General features: G+C 45.4%; 2 protein-coding genes across 5 annotated transcripts in view; one reads left to right on the top strand and one right to left on the bottom strand.

Annotated features, from left to right (window-relative positions):
• The window catches only part of ENTREP1 (endosomal transmembrane epsin interactor 1), a 44,124-nt gene extending 39,065 nt beyond the window's left edge, over nt 1-5,059 (top strand). For both annotated transcript variants that reach the window (XM_073345190.2, XM_073345189.2), the window contains one exon: nt 3,586-5,059. In XM_073345190.2, the coding sequence (XP_073201291.1) occupies nt 3,586-3,789 (204 nt within the window). In that variant the 3' untranslated portion in view covers nt 3,790-5,059. The remainder of the gene's footprint in view (nt 1-3,585) is intronic.
• The window catches only part of APBA1 (amyloid beta precursor protein binding family A member 1), a 97,792-nt gene that overhangs the window by 27,097 nt on the left and 56,570 nt on the right, over nt 1-14,125 (bottom strand). The window lies entirely within an intron of this gene.

Below are 14,125 nucleotides of genomic sequence, written 5' to 3'. Positions count from 1 at the left end.
AAATGCATAACAAAAAGACAGTCCCTGCCCCGAAGAGCTTACAATCTAAGTGTAAGGCAAGAGCCAACAGGTGGATACCAACAGATAGGGGAGTACAAGGAAACAATGAGCCAATATTGGGCAGTATGGTAAGCAGTGTGTTCTGCACACCAACAACTTTACCACTGTCAAGTTGTTGTTTTTTTTATAACTATCACAGAAAAGGAGAGTTTTAAGGAGGGTTTGGACTCTACTCCTCAGCCTCTATCACAGGACCAAAACAGCCTCCTAGAGAGGGAGACTTGTAAGCAAACCCCCTTACTTTCCAAAGCAGTCACTGCCCTGCTGTCCCAGTTTTAGATAATATAGGGTAGTTGTCTGCCCCTCTGGTGAACTCCCCAAGGTGGTTTGGCCTGGTTCCGCCCTCCCAGTTACAGCCCTTACAGGGCAGGTATATGTGGCTCTCCTTTCCGAGTTCCAAGGCTGCCAGGAAACAACAAAGACTGTTGCTGAGCATATAGTTCAGACTCACTGATCCACCGCATAGAAGGCTAACTCCCCCCAGCCACTGAGAGAAGAGGGATGCTGCAGGTCTGTGAAACAGAGCCTGTGAGAAACATAATGGGGTAGCTATCAAATCATCGTCCTCCTCCTCCCCTCCCCCCCTGAAATTGTGCACATGAATCTGTACTAGTCCAATATCAACAATCAGCACACTTTAGTTTCAAAAGACATGCTGACAAGGCACAATGGAGTCATAACAAAATGTCTAGGAGTCACAATCTCCTGACTCCCTGGCTTCTGCCTCAAGACTATCTTTCTTTTCCTCTATCCTTTATTCTCAGGGAAGAAGCTGTGTGTTGTAACTTCTAGCAGTCAGGCAGAGGATTACTCAAGAAATACATGATATAAAAACCCTACCAGAAGCGACCTCTCTCTGTTATTTATTCAGGGAATCTTGAACCAAATACAAAGTAACCTAGAGGAAAAGCAGACAATGCGGAACACATCCTTATAGTAACAGGAAGAGCACTCAGAAACTTTTCTTATAATTTGATATAATCCACTTACAGGCCAGAGACACTCTCATGAAATGTCTTGGGTACCCTGGAGACACAGAATGTTCAGGCGGGTGGATCTACCGCACAAGTGATTCTTTATTAAAATGGTGGAAAAGTCAATGGTTATAAGAAAAGGAGTACTTGTGGCACCTTAGAGACTAACCAACTATGGTTATAGTTCACACAGGGTTTATGCAACTCTTTGGTTTGCCTGGATTCTTGCCCCCAGCATTTCGCTTTGTGTTTTAGGATCAAAGGAACCGTGTGAGATTTCCCTAGCTTCATGTTGAAGCTGATACATGGCTGATGGTTTCACTCAGAGCCATAACCTTGTCCAAGTTCAAGGAAAGGTTTGAGAAACTCTGCGGAAGTAACCAAAATTGTGAAACTAGGCAGTTTTCTTTACAAAGGTTTCTTGCAGGTTTGGTCTTTACATAAAAATGGGTCTTTCAGACCAGAGCAGCCTTCTCAGAGCTGGTCTGAAGGATAGCTGGTATAGAGTGATAGCTTTTGTAAGAAGGGAAGGCTAGAAATAGGGAAAAATGGGAAATAATCACTCTTGGACCATTACTGATCATTATCTTGCACTTTGGGTGAGCTAATATCAGAAGGACACCTATGTTTAGAAAAAAATGTTGGGGGGAGACCAGGAGTAAAAATGAACTAATCCTGCACACATGCTGTGGGAAGTGGGGAGGAAGATGTTCCCACCCCAGATGGCCCACGCCCCATCAGTGATTGGGCCTATGTACGCTTTTCAATGTAGTACCTGCCATATCATGATATACATTAACGAACTGTGAGCAAGTCTGACATAGAATCAGAACTGGAATGGACCTCGAGAAGTCACCTAGTCGAGTCCCCTGCATTCGAGGCAGGAAAAAGTATTATCTAGACCAGGGGTCGGCAACCTGCGGCACGTGTGCCGATTTTTACTGGCACACTGCTGCCAGCCGGGGTCCTGGCCCCCGCCCCGGCTCAGCCTGCTACCGGCCTGGCTGAATGGAACCCCAGGCCAGCAGTGGGCTGAGCAGTGCCAGCGGCCAGGACCCCAGCTGGCAGGAGCCGGCGGAGGGAGCCCACTGCCAGTCTGCGGTTCTGTCCGCCGATGTAGCGTATTACATTTCTCCCCGCAGGAATGTGCTACTTGCGGAGCACCAGGACGGACAGTCGTAAGTAGTACGCTGTAAGTAGCACATTCCTACGGGGAGAAATTTAATACACTACACCGGGGTAGGGAAGGCTGTGCCTCCCAAACAGCCGGTCCACTTCCCACCCCCTGACTGCCCCCCTCAGAACCCATCCAACCCCCTCCTGCTCCTCGTCCCCTGCCCCCCTCAGAACCCTCCACCCATCCAACCCCCCGCCCCTCCCTCCGCTCCTTGTCTCCTGACTGCCCCCTCCTGGGACCCGAGCCCCCCATCCAAGCCCCCCTGCTTCCTGTCCCGACTTCCCCGACCCCTGACAGGCCCCCTGGGACTGCCACGCCTATCCAACCACCCCGTTCCCCGTCCCCTTACCCTGCCGCTCAGAGCATCAGGACGGGCAGCCATAAGTAGTACACCGTAAGTAACACATTCCTATGGGGAGCAATTTCATACACTCCACCCAGCCCCACTCAGCCCACTGACAGTCTGGAGTTCTCAAAATATGTTCTCTCACCCCTTATCAAAAATTACACTACAATTAGCTTAAAAACTTAAACTCAAAAACTTCGTGTATTACAGTAATCGTTAAAAAATGTATAATGTTAAGAAATACATAGGGTTGATGAAACAAAGTAGTTGTACTTAGGTGCCTGTGCTTAATTTGTGTTTTCGATGATTTACCTTCTAAAAAAATCTTGCATGTCTCGCACCCCCAGAAAGGGCATCTCAGACCCCCAGGGGATGCGTGCACCCCAGGTTAAGAACCACTACACTAAACTGATAAGATCTGCATTTTAATTTAATTTTAAATGAAGCTTCTTAAACGTTTTTAAAACATTGTTTACTTTATATACAACAATAGTTTAGGTACATAATATAGACTCATAAAGAGAGACCTTCTAAAAACATTAAAACGTATTACTGGCATGCAAAACCTTAAATTAGAGTGAATAAATGAAGAATCAGCACACCACTTCTGAAAGGTTGCTGACCCGATCTAGACTATCCCTGACAGGTGTTTGTCCAGCCTGGTCTTAAATATCCCCAATGATGGAGATTCCACAACCTCCCGAGGCAATTTATTCCAGTGCTTAACCACTCTGACAGTTAGGAAGTTTTTCATAATGTCCAACCTAAACCACTCTTGCTTCAATTTAAGCCCATTGCTTCTTGTCCTATCCTCAGAGGTTAAGAAGAACAATTTTCCTCTGTCCTCCTTGTAACAACCTTTTATGTACTTGAAAAGTACATGTGGTTATCCGAGAAATATTAGCGAAAGCTGCAGCTTCCTACCCCCAGGAAGTTGGGCCGGGGTGACTTCAGTAGAATATATTTTAAAAAGCAACAACTGAGAAGCCAAATGAAATGAAGTTTAACTTTTTTCCATTTCTTTGAAGGTTATGACTCCAGCTCAGCCATCAACATCAAGGACACATAAACTCCCGTTTAGAAGACACCCAGGGCTGCTGCACCTGGAGAGCTGTGGAGATCTGAGTACTTTCACTACATCAGAAAACCAGGTAGCAGACAGGAGAACCCAGAGACTAGAGCACGAACGGCCCCATAGTCTCATTGGAGTTGTACGGGAAACTGTGCTCTGATTTGGTCTTGTTGCTTATCTGAGTTCCTGGGTGCGACAAACCAACAGGGCTGGAAAATCATCTCTGACAAGCAGGTTGATGAGACTATCACGAATAAATTTTTTCACGCTTTTGGAACCTGCCCCGGAGACTCTTTGACAAAGTTAATTCTATAAAACTTTTCTCTTTGTTGTTCTGGTTCCCAGCTGGCTTTAAAACAAGGATATCCAGGTGCAATTAGTATATTCCCGGATCATTGTTTTGGCGCACTGTTGTAGTTTTTCAGTTCTTGGAATTGATTCATTCTTGTTACTAAATCACATGTTATACAGTGGATAAAGTTGAATGACTGTACCTTGACTTTTGAGGTAGGCATGGTTATGCATGAATTCATTCATTTTTGTCTTATTGGGGCATATGGGCCAAATTCTAATCTCATGTCTGTATAAAACCATTGAAGTCAATGGAACAGCTCCTCAATTGAGTTCAGCTGAGCTATGTCAATGTATCCCTGCAGTGATACGGCCCTATGGATTTACTCCATACTACAGCTGTGCAAATACTGCAGAACAGTATATACTTTCACAAGTAGCCTTGGTGAAAGTGTTTTGTGCTGCCATCTTGAAAACTCTTTGTGGGCTTGGGTGTCAGTCATTTAGTCAGGGAACTGAAATACTATCCTGGGCTTTTGGTGACCTCAGTCACACAACACAAATAGTGAATTAGGAACAGCAAATACTCAAAGCACAGTGAACAGTTCATGAGCAACCCATGAACTGAAATACACTGGCATCAAATATTTGTCATTCTGAATAATGTACAAATCCATGAGTCGGTCTGTTTGCAGATGAGTGGAAAAAGGCACTAAATTTGTAAAATTGCTGACTACTAATAGTTTGGCAAATTCTATTGCATTTATGCTGGTAACTGAGAACAGAATTTAGCCTCATTTCTGTATTGTAGAAGGATACAGATCGTGATCCAAAGCCCTCTACAGCCACTGGGAGTCTTTTTCCATTGGCTTTAATGGGCTTTGGATCAGGCTCATTGTTTGTAGCATTAAGGCTATTTATAGCAGCTTCCTGTATTGCAGCAAGATACAAGTTGTCCTTTAAGTGAGATGAAATATTCCTGCTGTTAACGCTTTACTTAGGGTAACTATTAAATCACTTTCCTTGGGAAAAACTAAAAGCTGTACACTGTAAGTTCTAATTAAGCTTGATTAGAAGAAGAAAGAGTTGAATCAGTTTATTCTTGCTTGAAGGAAGAGAAATAAACTGTTTAATTTGTATATCTGGAATCAATGTTTTTTGTTTTGTTTACACAGCTTGTTCATGCTAATGTTGATCACTAGCTAGAACCTTCTGCTTGGGGAAAGCAGCTGATGCACTCAGGCAGGTCCCTGCATCCATCTGAAGCTCAGAGCAGGATCAGCATCTACCTTTTTAATAATAATTATCAAGCAGTAAAACTATATCTTCCCACAGCAAAATCGAGGACACAGTCTCAATGGAACAAATTATCCCCACCACACCCCCAACAGCTGTAGAACCAATCAATTATGAGCACCTTGGAAGCAATTGTCTAGTGTCAAAGTCATAATTGTTAGGTCATTAATCACTTAACTTTGCCCCAAGCAGTTCACTTGTAAATGATTAGCATCACTCATAGTGTTTCATAGAGATGTGTATGTACTGGAGCACCTGGGCTTCAAGGGAAATTTCTGATTACCATAAGAGTGCCTTCCAGGAGTAAGGCCTTTGAACCATTTTGAATGGAGTATTTTTTTAATAGGCTCGGTTAGCTTCAGTACTGCAAGGTGACAAGGATTGGTAGCAAGGAAGGAAACACCACAAATGCAGTTTGATAGAAGTGTGGCCTGCTTTATTCAGCCAAAAGAAAATACAATGTAGGTGTGGTGGCAATTAACCTCTCATGGTTTATGGCTTCTTTTTTGTGACTTCCTTGACACATAATAGCTCAGGGGCAATTCTGCCCTCTTATCCCTTCAGGGAGTGGGGAATAGATTGGGAAGTCCTTAACACCTGCACTTTGCATAGCTGGCTGGATGAGAGGGTAGGAGGAGTTGTCTGAAGAGCAGAAATGGAGCCAGAGACTATCTACAAATCTACCACCCAACCCCCTCTGCATAGGAGTGATGGAAGGAAATAGAATTGAAGCTCCAAGGTAGTTTTGACCATCGTGCACTGCAAGCTGAGGAACAACCTGTCCCCCTGAATACTGCAGAACCTCACTGCACCAAACTTTGGACAGGGAGCAGAATTTGGCCACAGGTAAATTCCTGAGGGTAATGACTTACAAGACCAACTGTCCTACGCAGTGACAGCAAATTCACCTGTGGTAGGTCACATGTGCTGTAGCAAAAGCTTTAAAGAAATATGGGAATCATTCAATATCTCTCCCATTTCCCTAACTAAAATATGTTGGTCACGGAGAATAAGCAAAGGTTTTCACCTCATCTGCCAAAGAGAAAGTCATAGCATGATAGCAGTGGAATAGGGGCCTTCTTAGGAGAACAAGGCATTGAACGGGGGAGTTTTGTACGTAACCAGCGTCTGATGTCTTGGGCATAACTGGTTGATGACAAGCAAGTCAAATATCTTCCAGCCAGTTTTGAGAAAGCTGCCCCAAGCTGCGTTTTCATCATCTTACAATGTTTCACACAGCCTAATCCAGAAGAATTAGGCTAGCACTCTACTAGAACGAGAGATTGTCTCAGATTTAATGGCACTTGCTTACTTGGGGCCAGATCAGTCTTGTTGCTCCTGTGTACTCAGGGGCTGAATTAGGATTCCCCACATTAGAGAACCAATCATCTGCAGCTAACGTTCCATATGGGCTGAAGGTTAAAATGTGTGTGTATATGCTAGAGAGGATGCACCTTTAATGCCAAACAGTCACTAGGCCTGCTGCAGACTGACCACTCAAGTGTTTTTCAGAACCTTGCTTAGGTGCTTTTTATTTCCCCCCCCAAACTGACAAGACTATACTTCTCTAACTCACTAGCTTTACTAACATGACCTTCATCATCCATGTTGGAATCCAGTGACAGTTGGAAGTCAGATATCCTCTCCTGGGATTGAAGTTGGAAATATCCATGAATCTTAATAATTTCTACAGCAAATGTAGCTTGAAGGCAGAATGGGAGGCTTTGGGCTGTGTGGCAGGAGTAATTTGTCTTGAAACAAAGCTTGTCAGGTTGCAGTTCTGACACATCCCTTCCCTATAGATCAGTCCCTGGCTACAGTGGCTGGTTAATACTTGGTCATCTTTAATAGCTATAGCAAGGTAGCATGTCTCCCTGAACAGCAGTGTCAGCCTTACACATTATTACATGCCACACCATAATGTGTCAGCCATTGAACAGGAAAGTAAGAGTCTAATCCTGATCTCTGGATTCAGACAACTAAAGTCAGTTACCACACAGTTAAACTGGTGCAGCTGGGAGCAGGGTTTCGCTCTGCTACAGCAGTCACCAGTACCGTTACCATGGCACTGGGCCCAGAGTCAGAAGGGGCCCCGGCCAGCCCTATCTCCCGGCCGGCTGAGCAAGCCAGGAAAGCTGCCCCAACCCCTGCTCTGCCCCAGCCCCACCCCTTTCCCTGCAAACACCCTCCCCTGAGCTACGCGTCCCGGGGGCCTGCCTTGCACTCACCAGCCTGCTCCACTCAGCCGGCTCCTAGCTGGGAGCCAGGAATCATAGAATATCAGGGTTGGAAGGGACCTCAGGAGGTCATCTAGTCCAACCCCCTGCTCAAAGCAGAACCAATCCCCAATTAAATCATCCCAGCCAGGGCTTTGTCAAGCCTGACCTTAAAAACTTGTAAGGAAGGAGATTCTACCACCTCCCTAGGTAACACATTCCAGTGTTTCACCATCCTCCTAGTGAAAAAGTTTTTCCTAATATCCAACCTAAACCTCCCCCACTGCAACTTGAGACCATTACTCCTTGTCCTGTCCTCTTCTACGACTGAGAATAGTCTAGAACCATCCTCTCTGGAACCACCTCTCAGGTAGTTGAAAGCAGCTATCAAATCCCCCCTCATTCTTCTATTCTGCAGACTAAACAATCCCAGTTCCCTCAGCCTCTCCTCATAAGTCATGTGTTCCAGACCCCTAATCATTTTTGTTGCCCTTCATTGGACTCTTTCCAATTTATCCACATCCTTCTTGTAGTGTGGGGCCCAAAACTGGGCACAGTACTCCAGATGAGGCCTCACCAATGTCGAATAGAGGGGGACGATCACGTCCCTCGATCTGCTCGCTATGCCCCTACTTATACATCCCAAAATGCCAGTGGCCTTCTTGGCAGCAAGGGCACACTGCTGACTCATATCCAGCTTCTCGTCCACTGTCACCCCTAGGTCCTTTTCCGCAGAACTGCTGCCTAGCCATTCAGTCCCTAGTCTGTAGCTGTGCATTGGGTTCTTCCGTCCTAAGTGCAGGACCCTGCACTTATCCTTATTGAACCTCATCAGATTTCTTTTGGTCCAAACCTCCAATTTGTCTAGGTCCCTCTGTATCCTATCCCTGCCCTCCAGCGTATCTACCACTCCTCCCAGTTTAGTATCATCCGCAAATTTGCTGAGAGTGCAATCCACACCATCCTCCAGATCATTTATGAAGATATTGAACAAAACCGGCCCCAGGACCGACCCCTGGGGCACTCCCCTTGACACCGGCTGCCAACTAGACATGGAGTCATTGATCACTACCCGTTGAGCCCGACAATCTAGCCAACTTTCTACCCACCTTATAGTGCATTCATCCAGCCCATACTTCTTTAACTTGCTGACAAGAATACTGTGGGAGACCGTGTCAAAAGCTTTGCTAAAGTCAAGAAACAATACATCCACTGCTTTCCCTTCATCCACAGAACCAGTAATCTCATCATAGAAGGCGATTAGATTAGTCAGGCATGACCTTCCCTTGGTGAATCCATGCTGACTGTTCTTGATCACTTTCCTCTCATGTAAGTGCTTCAGGATTGATTCTTTGAGGACCTGCTCCATGATTTTTCCGGGGACTGAGGTGAGGCTGACTGGCGTGTAGTTCCCAGGATGTGTTCCCAGGAACACAGCAGAGCAGAGCAGGCTGGGGCCAGGTCACTCCATTTCCCGCCACCCAGTCCTGAAATCACCGGACACCAGGAAGTGAAGCCATGGGATGGGGAAGAGAAGTGGGCAGGGGAAGGGTCATGGGATGGGGAAAAGAAGGAGCTAGGGGAACCAGGAGCCCAGCATATGACATCCCCTTGGCAAAAGCTGGGGCTCCTGTTAAGCAGGCCCATCGAACCCTCACCCTGACAAGCCCCACCTCCCCTGCATCTGTACCACCCCGTTGAGCTCCCCCAGACACCCTTCCCACTGAACCCCTGCACCTGGACCCCCCACCCAAATGAACCTGAGCCCCAAACAACTTCACCTGGATCCCATGCAGTGTCCCATTGCCCCTGGAACCCCCACAATGAGCTTCTGTGCATCCAGATCTCCCAGGGAGCCACCCGCACCCAGCTTACCCCACCTTAAGTCCCTCTGCACTTGGATCCTGCTGCCGAGCTGAGCCTGCTCACCCGGGGGGTGGTTAGGGGCGGGGGTCCCAGAAGGGGGCAGTCGGAGGACAAGGAGCAGGGGGCGTTGGATGGGGGTGGAGTCCCGGGGGGCACGGTTTGGGGGGATGGGGTCCCGGGAGGGAGCAGTCAGGGGACAAGGAGAGGGAGGGTTCTGAGGGGGGCAGTCAGGGGGTGGGAAGTGGGAGGGGTTGGATGGGGGGCAGGGGCCAGGCTGTTTGGGGAGGCACAGCCTCCCCTACCCAGCCCTCCATATAGTTTTGCACCCCAGTGTGGCCCTTGGGCCAAAAAGTTTGCCCACCCCTGGCCTAGACCAAACAAATTAGTCCAGTGTTGCCAACTCTCATGATTTTGTCATGAGTCTCATGATACTTATTGTTTTCCTTAAAGCTCCAGCTCCTGGAGTCAAGTGGATATGCTGATTTCAGCCTTCATTCTTAAAGAAAAATTAAGTTTCTAGCCCTCGTGGCTGTAGAGAAAGCTTCAAAGTGTGACCCCCACGCACCCTAAAGACTCAAAAAGCAGATAGCAAATAAACACCAAATTATTATTTTTACATAATTTCATGATTTTAAAGCCAATCTCATGATTTTTAAACATTTAGGGTTGGCAATACTATAATACGCAACCTATATTATTATTATTTCCATTATGGTAGCACCTAGGCACCCCATTAAATGGTGGGGCCCCTTTGCGCTAGGTGCTGTACCAACATTAAAAAGGTAATTCGTCATCTCTCAGTTATAGACTTCAAACAAAAGACTTGACAGTCCATCGCAAAGTTGATTTGGGTTTAGAATGTTCCCCTCTAGCAGCATCTATGGTACCCTGTGTCTCCGCCAGCCCATAAGGCATTAGAATGAATACAGAAATTGGAGCCTGCAATCCTTTCCTTTTTCCTAGATTTGCTTACATGGAGTCTCACACAGATCTAAGCCAGCAGGTATTCCATCTGCACAACAGCGAACATTCTTAGAACTTATTTACGTTCAATATCCTTTGCAAATATTAGCTAAAAGTTACTCACCTACCCTTGTCTCAGGGGTGTTCTGAATTATCTGCATTTTCCAAATGGGGAAACAGGCAGGGAAGTTAAGTGTCTTACCCAAACCTAGAGAGGGAGTCAGTATCTGAGTTGGAATTGGATACCAGAAGTTCCTGTTTCACAATCCCATGGGCAAAACACTGAAAGATGCCAATCACAGTAGTTTAGCTAGGCTATGTCAAAGTCCACTGAAGTTAATGGTAAGGAATTCCCAGGATTCTTCCACTAAATAATCAGTACCACGTCTTTTCCTCAAATCCTTTGACTACATCCCAAATAGCCACAATTTTTCAACTATAGTTGCCAGCAGTTTAGTAAAGTTCATTTCCTAATTCTCTTTAGTCAGACACCTCCTTATCTGCTTTTAATCAACAACCACATTGATTAAGCTTTAATTCCTAATTCTCCACTAGACCCTTTTTTCTCCATTTTGGTTGAAAAAGACAGATTTTTTTTAAAAAGGAAAAACCAAAGATTGCACTTCCCCAGAACAATCAATACATATTAAAGCCACCAGATAGCAGAAATCCTACTAAAACAGTGTACACAATTTATTATCAGGGAGAAGAGACTCACTTTTCCAAACTCTCTCTAGCACATTGTTCTGTCCAACATTTATAGATAAATCCTAAAATGGAAGGTCATGAAACTGTAAGAATAGGTTTATTGAAGACCGACCAGATGATGTAGCATGTTAAGAGAAGGTGGAAAAGAGGTGAGCTACAGCTAGAGAGAATAAAGAGTCAAAGGGACACTTGAGATAAGAAGGCTGGATCAGCTGCTTGTTTCTCTTTCTCAGGTTTCAGATGTGACATTCATTTAACTACCTTTGCAGAAATTCTAAAATACTCATGGATTTCAAGAGCTCCAAACTGTCCAACAGCTAACTTCAATCATACAGTTCTGCCCCATCATTAGCTGCCAGATGAAGTACTAAGTGAAGAGAGATCAATGTTTATCACCTTAGATTTTTTGTATCCTATCTTTACTACTGCATATGGGCCAAGAGGAGGAAACAGTGCAACTGTTGGCATAGAGAAAAACTTCAAGAAGAGATTAGTAGGTTTTTGGGTTTTTTAAAACTTTTTCCAGGCGAGGGTTATACAAACCTTGCATATGCTGAACTTCATTTTATGAGTCTGATCTGAATCTGCCAATGCCGCCTTGCTTTAAACTCTCCCAGACCAGGCTTCTGTAACCACAGTTAATAGCTCTTTTGAGTTTAAGAAAGTTAACCTCATACACACATTTTTCTTATAGTCTGGCTGAAGCTACAGATGGGCCTCTCTGTGACCACAAGGGGGCATTCATTGAAGTGGTCAAATCAGTGCCCTTTTCAGAATTGGAGCAGTTTTCCTCAACATTTCTGCAAAATCAAAATGAAAAACAAAAACAAAAACAAAAAACCCCCAAAACCAACCAAACAAAAACTACAATCCCCCTTCTCAGCCTCCCAATAAAATAAAGCAGCAGTTGGAAAAATGGGCATTTATTTGGGTGAGGGTGTAATTGGATGCTATATTTACACAGAAACGTTTCAGCTATTCAAGTGGGTATGGTCTCCTCTCCTCCTCCTTCCACCTGAGGGGGACGGAGAGATCTAGAATGCCCCTTCTCCCCAGATTTTCCCACTCCCATAGGAAGGAGCAGAAAATCCTGTCAGCACTGACCCACCTCTGCACTCCACACACAGAGTGAGAATAAATGCAAAGGAGGCGATGATCTCCTCGGCTTCTCCCCTTAGCTGGCGAGGCAGAGGCATTTGTCTCAGTTCCTTAGATGTGAAGGGGGAGTAACAAAATGCCCTTCCCCCAAGGACTGAAGTGGAGGGAATACAAGGAACATGGCGAGACAAGGAAAAGAGCAACAATAAAAGGGGAGGGGAGAAAAAGAGAGGAAAAGTGGAGAAAGGCCAAGGAAGGGTACAGCTAGGCAGGGATCAGGGAGTATTGGAATGAGAAAGAAGATGGGAACTGGCAGAAAAACCACACAAAATTAACGTTCAGCCACTCGCCTGAGCCATGTGTAACATACCTCACCTGAGCTAGTAACAGCCGGACCTGGCTGTGCATTAAGGTATATTAAAGAGAACACATCTCTTGTATGACAGAGGACCTGTAGTCAGGCCAAATGTGGTGCAAACTCTGACCTGCTAGTAGCAGCCCTGCAACCTACTGTGGACCAGGCATGCATGACGTGGTCAGAAAAAACTGTAGTCTAATGCAACTGTACACTACAGAAAAGCAATGGAACCAAGGGAAACAAAGGGTGTTGAATACTGAGAAAGATTCCCCCAGTTACCCTAGGCAGTAAGGAAAAAAGGGCTAAAGAGCCACTAAGGAGCTAACTGTGGCTACACAAATATTAAAAACAGACTACAAAGAATTGTTCTCTTTAGCCCACACACTCCTGCAGCATCGTGACTGCAAGATGCATCACCCCTGGGAATTATACCAGCATGTTAGGGTAATCCTGCTGTTTTGATGGACCCCATTTGGGCTTCAGTTAGGGTCTGCTCCTGCAGTCAGTTTGTCCTATTGAGTTCAGTAAGAGCAGGCCCTTATCGCACCATGGCAGATGCCTCCCAGAAGTTCTGTTGGGGCAAGGGGAAGTGGGGGTGGGCTTCTGACATCTTCATGGTTGCCTCTGACCAAGCATAACAGACTACTTCACTTTACTGAGTGAACCCTGACAATGTACTCAGCCCGGTACAAGAAACAAACAGAGACAGCCCCTGTCCTGTGAGGAGAATGCAAAATGTCAGTACAACTTACATTTACATTTTACGCCCTTGCACCCCTTAGCTTGGGTTGTTGCTACCTAAACAGCCAGTTCCGCAATGCAGCAGCTAGTGGCCAAAAGGTGAAAGCTGCAAGCTAGGCTGTCTATTGCAGCCTTTGCTGCACAAGACCAACCTTGCCATAGCACTTTCGAGAGTCCTTAGTGCTACACTAGCCAGACGACATATGGCTCATTCCCTACGTGCACAAAAGCATCCCAGCACAATTCAGCTTACATGGTAAGGACTAATGTGATTAGCACTAGAAAGAGAGAGAACTGAAGTTAAATTCAGAGAGCCCAGGGTAATAACATATTTTTAATAGCTTTAAAACATCCCAGTGCAAGACAGGAGGAGAACATAAGAGTTTTGGTGCTGAAGTAAATAAAAAAAACCTACCCAAAATATTCTTGTTATGACAAAAGATCTTTCATGTATCAGTGTTGCAGCTCAGAAAGGGAGACGGTGTGCTGCAGGAAGTAGTGCAGAGGACTGGGAGTCAGGGGATTCTACTACTAACTCTCTGTGTGACCTTGGGTAAATTGCTTCACCTCTCTCTCCTGCAATTTCCCCATCTGCAGCAAGGTGCTCAAATATGAGTATTCCAATGATGAGTACAGCATAAAGGTTATTGCAGAGACAGAACAGAAATAGTAGGACAAATCATTCATGCATAGTTTGGCAGAGTCTGAGAGGAAGCATTTTTATAGACATTGGGTTTCACTATTCCAAATGAGGAATTTGGGAGATATGGGTGGTTCCCAGAAAAGGAGTTGTATTAGGTTGTCAACGAAGCTGACTGAGACAGGGGTGTCCACAAAAGACAGAGGAACTGATTTTTCCCATTTGCAGTGAAAGTATAGTATAGAGGCACAAGAGTTAGGGCTGAATTGAGTTTTACACTTAGAGCAGCACTGAAACTGTTTATACCTTTCATACATAA

Source organism: Lepidochelys kempii, chromosome 5 (assembly GCF_965140285.1).
Source record: "Lepidochelys kempii isolate rLepKem1 chromosome 5, rLepKem1.hap1, whole genome shotgun sequence".
Taxonomy (NCBI): Eukaryota; Metazoa; Chordata; order Testudines; family Cheloniidae; genus Lepidochelys; species Lepidochelys kempii.
The sequence above is the reverse complement of the archived record's forward strand: the minus strand, read 5'-3'. Positions and strand labels throughout refer to the sequence as shown.